Source organism: Mangifera indica, chromosome 20 (genome assembly GCF_011075055.1).
Source record: "Mangifera indica cultivar Alphonso chromosome 20, CATAS_Mindica_2.1, whole genome shotgun sequence".
NCBI classification, from domain to species: domain Eukaryota; kingdom Viridiplantae; phylum Streptophyta; class Magnoliopsida; order Sapindales; family Anacardiaceae; genus Mangifera; species Mangifera indica.
The window spans coordinates 777,261-786,188 of record NC_058156.1 but is presented as its reverse complement, the minus strand read 5'-3'; the positions used below and the strand labels follow the sequence as shown (position 1 = coordinate 786,188).

At 32.1% G+C, this 8,928-nt stretch overlaps 1 protein-coding gene across 1 annotated transcript; it reads left to right on the top strand.

The window, feature by feature from the left end:
- The first annotated feature begins 2,198 nt into the window (after positions 1 to 2,198).
- LOC123204158 (dirigent protein 5-like) lies at positions 2,199 to 2,928 on the top strand. Its single transcript, XM_044620740.1, has one exon. It carries the CDS (start codon positions 2,295 to 2,297, stop codon positions 2,847 to 2,849), a length of 555 nt encoding a protein of 184 aa, XP_044476675.1. The 5' UTR covers positions 2,199 to 2,294; the 3' UTR covers positions 2,850 to 2,928.
- The last annotated feature ends 6,000 nt before the right edge of the window (positions 2,929 to 8,928 follow it).

Sequence of the window (8,928 nt, the reverse complement as noted above, 5' to 3'; positions counted from 1 at the left end):
GAGGAAGGCCGACGTAAAGTTTTATCAAAATGGACGAGGAAATGTCAAATTACATTTAATTATTGGATCCAAGTGTGGGGTGGCGCGTGTATTATACACAATTCTCACCGCCTCCCACAGCCAATGAAAATAATTCATTGCCCAAGGTCCACCCACCCACCTTCATTTAATGCATTCCCATGAAGTTGCCGACATTTTCTTTCGCGTGGTGGATCAATTATTGGATACTCTGAAGGTAAATTATGCAGTGAAAAGGAGCAAAAATAATAAATAATTGGCCGGGTTTAGGGCTGGACTCGAGCCGAGCCAGCTCGAGCTCGATCTCGGCTTGGCTCGGTTTGAGCCTGAAACAAGTCGGGCTCTGTTCGGTTCGATCGAGCTCAAGCTAGCTCGGTAGATTTTTTTTTAAAATTTTTTATACAAAACGACGTCGTTTTGATCTATATATATTAAAAACGATGTCGTTTTGATATGAAAAACAAACCGAGTCAAGACGAAAAAGAACCGAGCTGAACTCGAGCCGAGCCCAATTGAACTTGAGTCAAGCTCGAACCATAACTAAACCATGGTTTTGTAAAAATAAATAATTGGCCATGGTTTTGTAAAAATATCTATAAGGATAGTAGTAATTACGAGAATAGAGGGTTTTAATCTATTTGATATGATTAATTTTATTTAAATTTGGATAATATTTTTCGTCACAAAAATAATAATAATAAAATTAAAGGGAGGACACAGATTGGAGAGTAGATGTAGCCTCTATGATGCCTGTCAAAAAGCCATATTTGACTTATGGAAACTAATTGAGGTTGGATAAAGTCGTGGAGCATGTTGTTGAGGTCATAATCAGTGATGAAAATGAACAAAAAAGTAAGGAAAAATAGAAAATATAAATGATCGTATTTAATGGTTTCCATTACCAAAAGTGGATAATGGATGAATAAATCAAATTTTCAAAATTAAAAAACAAATAAATCATGGACTTTTCAATGTTAAACTAATCAAAGTTTGGGTGGGAAACAGCTATTTAAGGCTGCTGGGTCAGGACTCATGGTCCAAGAATTACAATAATTGGGTTGTCATTCATGTATCAAGCTTGATAATTAATCTAATTAAAGTTTGATAATTAAGTGTAATTAATTATTTATTAATGATCATTAAGCTTTTGCCGCATACATAAAAATGGAAACGTACAACATTAGGCTTAAAATTTGGATTAATTCGCTCCAACACTACCACTAAAGTTAAATTAAATAGCATAATAAAGTTGTTAGGTGGGCTATTTTCAACCGAATGTATTATTATATGATTAAGTATTATTTTATCTTTAAGTGAAAATCATTTAATCAGATAATAATACATTATGTGAAGACCGAAAGACTTGCTCCCACCCAAGGTTAAGTGTAATCCCAAATTTATATCTTTCAACTTTTAAAAATTTAAACTCCTATCCATGAACAAAATTATGTTTAAAAATTCAGTTAATGTTAAGAGTAAAATTGTTATTTAATAAAGAAAATTAAAAACTAAAGTTTTATTGCATTTTCCCCCTCAGTTTGAAAATCTAATAATTTTTTCTTACTCAAAGTTTGAAAAGTAGTAATTTTACCTCTAGAGTTTTGAAACCATCGTCAAAGACAACAAAGTTTGTCGTCTCTAGCTGTGTTGGCTCTCCCTTCCGATATATCTTCTCCTGCTGACCTGTTTCCACCCATCGACGAAAGTGATTTCCTTTGACGAAGACAAAATTGTTTTCGTCTAATTGCTTTAATTGGTGGATGAGAATAAGTCAGTGAGGAGAGATAACCCGAGTGGGAGGACAAACACAGTCAAAGATGGCGAAGTTCGCCGTCTCTAGTGATGGTTTCAAAACTCAAAACTCTAAGGGTGAAAATGCTACTTTTTAAACTTTTGGTAGGAAAAATTATTATATTTTCAAACTGAGAAGAGGGGGGGGGGGGGGGGGGGGGGGGGGGGGGGGAGAGTGATAAAACTTTAGTTTAAAATTTTTTTTTTTTGTTAAATAATAATTTTGTCATTAACTATAACTGAGAATTTTACTTATAGATGAGACTTTAAATTTTTGAAAGTTGGTGAAAAGGAGTTTGAGATTACACCTAACTTTGGCTTTATTTGAATACCCAATTGAGTATTAAGATTTGGGTGCTTATAGCCGTATTGATTTTTCATTTCTATATAAAGAGAAGAAAGATGCCATATCTCACACAAGCCAACCATTACTCACAAACTCTAGCTGCATTTATCTAGCAAGCAAGCCAGAAGAAACTTAAAAAATGAAAGGGCTTGCAGCAATGTTGCTTTGTTTCTTTCTTTTACTTGTTGCTCCTCCTTCAGCTTCATCTTCCTCCAGGAAAAGTTCCAAATACCCAAAACCCTGCAACCAGTTTGTGCTCTATTATCATGACATCCTTTTCGGCAGAACTCGCAACATTCTCTCTAACTCAACGTCTTACAGAATTACAAACGCCACCAACCTTGGCAACTATCAGTTTGGCTCTCTCATTGTTTTCGATGACCCCATTACCAAAGATGAAAACCTGCGGTCTCCTCCTGTGGCCACCGCTCAAGGGCTGTATGTATACGATATGAGAAGTGATTATAGTACTCTCTTTGCTTTTTCATTGATTTTCAACTCGACTGAACGTAAAGGCACTCTGAATATCTTGGGGTCGGACCCTTTAGGGCCACCTTCCAGGGATCTCTCTGTGGTTGGAGGGACTGGAGACTTTTTCATGGCGAGAGGTATTGTAACTTTCACAACTGAAGCTATAGAAAGCATCGAGTATTTCAGACTCAAGATGGATTTTAAGTTGTATGAATGTTATTGATTAGAGCTTTTGTAATTGTGTTGTGCAAATAAGGTTGTATTGTGACCACAAGTAAGCAATCTTGATTGAAGTTCGCAAATGGGTTTTTGTTTTCAGTACCATATGTGATGAATTAGTCCAGTTTTACATATTTTATCAATGTTATGTGAATTCTCGATAATTGATCTTGCGAATATCTTACTGGGTTGTCCTATATTGGTTGGAAAAATAGATAAGTGTTACTGCTTATGAGTGATAAAGTGGGAGAAACCTAATAACACCCAACTCTGACATTAGAGTCTGGTTGCATCAGCTCCATCCAATAGTCCACGGGAGGAGTGTCTAGTTGAATTGAACTAGCTGATCATGAGGATTCTCTAAATGATGGTCTGGTTGTTAAGTTATCCCATAACGAAGTTAAAAAATATTTTATAATCGATAGTCCGGTTGTTAGGTTATCCCCTAATGAAGTTTGGAAATATCCTATGACTCTCATATCAGAATCCAATTAAGCATTGCTCAATCGGTGGCTTAGTTGTTGGGTTATCTCACATCAAGGTTATGAAATGAGTTAAGGTGTGGGTTAATTGGTTATCTGGGAAGTATGGTACACGTTCATAATGTACTATTAGTTTGGAAATTTAGTGGTGTTAATTGGCCACACAGGTATAAATGTCATTTTCCCACAGGACTTTGGTTATATTCCGAGAATCTAGACTGTAAATTAATGTATTTTGTTAATAAAATCCAAACTGTACATACACCAACAATATTCCTGGGTCAACCCAGGAGCCTTCCTTGCTGGATGTTGGAGACTCAAATAAAGAAAGAGTCTCACATCTAATAAACTTAAGTAAAATGAGTGGTATATAAGTGTTGTGGATTGAACCTTAACATAAGCCAATTGGTTTTGTGTAACATGGGTTTCAATCTACACATTTATAAGCCCCATTTATATTTCCAATATGGTATCAGAGCACGAGCCAAACGGCGGGTTTAACAGCCTAAGTATTCCTGGATACAAGTGACAACGCACCCAGTCAAAAACCGATTAAGCCAAACGGCCTAGGTGCTTACACTTAAGCGGGGGTGTTGGAGACTTAACGGAGACTCAAATAAAGAAAGAGTCTCACATCTAATAAACTTAACTAAAATGAGTGGTATATAAGTGTTGTGGATTGAACCTTAACATAAGTCAATTGATTTTGTATAACATGGGTTTTAATCTACACATTTATAAGCCCAATTTATATTTCCAACACTGGACAGTCCATCACACCTATCAGCACCAATTTTCTTGCAACTTCCAAAATTTCCAGAATTGAAGTAATCATCGCTGCCTTGCTTTGTTTTGTTAGGGTAAATGTTTTTAAAATCAAATCAATAATAGATTAGGGTATTTTACTTATTTATGGTTCAAACGATTCAACTGATTTAATATATTGTTAAATTATTATATCCTTCCTGAATGATATTAAATATTTACTATATTTTTTTAAACTTAAACATATAAAATATATAAAATATAATATCAAATATGTTAATTAAATAATTGATATTTTATTATATAGATAAAAAAAATAGTTACAAATTTTATTATTAATTCAATTAAGATTTTATAAATTGTAACTCTTATAAGTTTTAATAAGACAATTGTGTAGTATTATTCAAACCCGATTTTGTTAGTTTTAAATAGTTTTTTTCGGTTTGATAGGTTTATCTAATTTAACCGAATTTCAAATAAGTCAATATTTATATAAACACTGGATTAGATTATGAAACCAAACTAAATTATAGAGTGATTTACAATTTAATCGATTAAACCAACTGATCTAATTTTAAAAACATTACTTAAAATTGAGAAGGTCAATTTCATGGGATTGATGAGAGACTTTTATAATTTTTCTTTTTCTTTAAAATGAAAATTTTTAAATATAGGTGGGCGTAGCTCTTGTTCGAGAGTGAACCATTATAAATATGGTGTTTGTTAGTGTTTATTTTTAGTCATTCATTTTCACTTTTAAGATTTGCTAACCTTCAATTAAATCTATGGATGCTAATGGGTTGGGTAAGAGATTAATAACCTAATATTTGTTATTGTTTCTATAAAAAAAAATCTTTTTCTATCCTCGTCTCATCCCCAATACAGGAATAATAGAAAATCCTCGTCTCATTTTCACTAGAAAAATTTCTCTTCTCTTCCCCTTGTTCTTTCCGAAAAATTATCCTTCTTTTCTCTTTTGGGTTACCATTGGAAAACTAATTGAATATTTATTAGGTGGCAAAATATATTTATAATAATTCAAATTTTTTAAAAGTAATTTAATAATTATAGGTTTAGGGTTATATATAAGGGAAGCGACAAACTAGCAAGAGGATAAATCTATCCACGTCCTTGTCCCATCCCCTATTATGTGGATTTTAACTATTTTCGTTCTCATTTCTGTTGAAAAATCTTCTCCCCGTTTGGAGAGAGAGAGAGAGATAAGTCAAGACTCAGTTTGAAAGGTTAAACTGCTATGCCTAATTAAATCCCACGACATTTTTCTATTGTTAGTGGGGTGAGTACTTAGATTCCTTCACCTTGGAAAATCAAGTTCAAGTCATTTTCTTGCCAATTGAGATATCTACCTAACCCTTTTAACCACCGTCTCTATCAATCCATTCCGCTCCAAAAAATCTATATCAAATCAGCTTTTGGAAAAAAAGGTATGGTTATCAACGACTGCTTAACATAAATTTAACCAGAAAAACACGTTGTTTGACTTTTAAGAAAATTGATTATTTGTATAATATGATCAAAGTGTAAATTTTCAATGCTATTTGTTAAATTTCTATGACATGATATAAAAAAAATCGGATTATGATTGAGTTTTCTTACACAAATTTAGTTTAGGCCAATATGATACGGCACAAAATTAAATCAAATTATATTTGAATTAATACAAAAATGACTGAATATTAAGAAAAATATTCCTATAGTAAAATTTATTACGGAAGATTGAAAAAAATGTTAAAAGACAAATATCAATACAAGTTGAAATCATTATATATTATATACAGTTGTATTTTTATATAGTTATAGTTATAGTTACTTTGATTATTCTTGATTTTTATTGAAAAATTTTAATTTAATTTTTGGAGAATGAGATTTGGTTTATAAAATAATATGTTGTGATAATATGAATTACCATATTAGGTATGAGACTTAGATCCCAAAAAGGTTTTAGTTTTTGGTATGAGGTTAGGTTTTGAAGTGTAGTTTTCCCATAATTTGACCTTTGTGTATAACTTAATTTTCTTTTCCAAATCTTTAATTGCATAATTGAACCTTGAGAGTCTTCACATGTGAGGATATAATTAAACTACTGGCAATGATTTAGTCTTGCACTTCACCCAATTATAATTTTTTTTTTTTTTTTTGAAGGGATATGATTTAAAGGGGAAAAAAGCAAAGTTCTTTTAGCATTGAATTGATATTTACAGGCACTGGTCTGGTCTGCTCTCAATTGAGAAAGATGTCACCTACCATTATCACAACCTTTCACTTTACTCTATCACTTTCATTTGAAGACCTCACCAACCATTAGAAAGCAAAATCTACACCAACCTCCACCAATCTTCCACCAATGTGGGGCCAGTTTTCTTATCCCCAATCCATATTCCAAATCTCTTCAATTTTATTTGCACTCAAGCTAAGAATTTGCCCATTAGATTATTAGTCTTCAATAGCTTTTTAACTTTTTATGATTGCTTATTTAGATGTGTCGGTGTTTTAAAACTGTTATTGGATCTCTCACACCTTAAAAGTTAACTCAAAGGATGAGTTTTTCTCTCACACTTATCTACTCACATCTAATGTAATTTCCAATTAATGTAAGATACTCAACATTGTCCCTCTTTCATAGGGTTATTAGTTTGAGATTACTTACAATAAACCTAACAACTTCACTCAACTAGACCAACTAGAGAACAGTCCCAACAACCTCCTCTCATTTGAGGACCGGTGAGATTTTGCCAAAGTTGGAGCCCAACAATCTCAGCTCGTATAAGGTTCTAAAAATGAAATTTCATTAAAGTTGTAGTTAGAATCACATGGATCGATATAATTGTTCTTACCATGAACTCTGAAATCAGTTGTTTTGGTCTTGAAAAGTGCTATTAGGGTTTCTCACCCCAATTCGTTGAGAGAATTCTTTGAGAAAGAAACACTTTGGAGAACTAAATATTCCAAGAAAAAACATAGACCCAATTCATTTTTCAATATAACTATGTATACACATTTTTAAGTATTTAATCGAATAAATAAATAAATAATATGTCATTATATGATTGAGTGATTTTGAATTTAAGATAAAATAATATACAATCATATAATAATATATTTTCTGTTACTCAATTATATATTCAAAAGTACATATATATAGTATTACTTTTCAATTATTACTTGTCTTGTTTAGACATTAACTAGGGCGAATGGATTGATACCTTTAATACCAATTGTTCATTGGGCCAAAAGGTCTAACATGGTCCAAAAAACAATCTACCCTCTACAACTTTTATCATGGTTTATGTACCTCTAACGCGACTTGTTCCTTGGGATCAATGGTCAAGTCCAAGTTGGGCAAAACCATGGTATTTGTACCTTGGAAAGGTTGGTTGGTTGGACCAACATGTTCCAACAATCACACAAATCCTCAACATTTCTCAAGTTTATAGTTCAACTCAAATCCTTAATACCTAATTTGAACTCATTCAAATTAATGTGTTGTTTTATTAGAGGGTTCTCAGTGAGATGAATAATGCTATTGCTAAAATAAACAGTATCATCGAAGGGTTAAACATGCCAAATTTGAGTTGAGTTATTGAGTTATAACTCCAACTCAAATTTAGTTTGTTTGCACCGAATGTGAATCCAAACTAGTTTAGCTCGAATGCACTCCTAGTTGAAACATCGTATCAGTGGGTCTCCTTTTTGTTGGTAGAATTGGACATGTTCTTAACTTCCAATCCATTTATTTCGGTTATCTATCTTTCACATAATCTCTTTTTAAAAGGGCATAGCATAGCATAATAGTTATTACTAGTAAAATTAAAATGTGCTTGCTTTGATTCTTCTACAGGCAATTGCGTATGTTGGAGGTGTTTTTTTTCTCGTCATTGCGGTAGTTACAGTGGTGGAGATAGTGAACTAAAAGCTTAAATCGATAACTTGTAGGGTTGGATTTGAACTGAATTTATTCAAACTCAAGTTCGAGCTCAACTCGAACAAGTTTTAATATTTTTGAACTCAAGCTTGATCTTTAGGAATGTTTCATTCATCAAGCTCGCAAACTTAAAAAAATTGATACAAACAACGTCGTTTTACTAACGAACCGAGCTTAAAGCTTGATTCAAACTCGGTTCTTGAGCTTAGCTCTTTTGAAATAAGCTAAGCTAGAACTCAAGTTTGAGTTTGGTTCTATGTAAATCGAGTCAAGTTTGGTTTGACTTGAATCTAGTCCTGATAACTAGTAAATCAAGTTCACCCAAAATAGGGTCATATTATTTCTTTACCTCTCTTGTTACAATGAATGTATATCCTAACGAATTGTTATATAATTCATACAAGAGAATAATGTTTTGATATATATACTAAGATTCAAAACAAACCCTATTTGGATTTTTATTACTACCACAAATTTTATCAAGATTTTTATGTTAGATTTGATTGTACATAAACTAAATAAAATCATGCAATCTTAACTCCATATGATCTATGCATAAATTATTAAATATTAAATTAAATTCTTTAAGGTTGCAGAAATGTATGGAATGTCATGTAATGTGAATATGTGAAGTTGTGAGATTGCTTCTTTATGTGACTTGGTCTTCTATTTTAGAAACCTCCAACAACTTTTTATGAAGTAAACTATACTATAGTTATTTTGTATCATGTTTTAAAGTAGGGATAAAACCAATATATAGTAGGTTAATTAACTGCTCCAATAAACTTTAAAACTTACACTTATGTTATTCACTTAGATCATAACATTTAGGTGTATTAGGTTTATTTTTATTGATTACTTAAACCCATCTATAAACTAATATTGGAATGTTC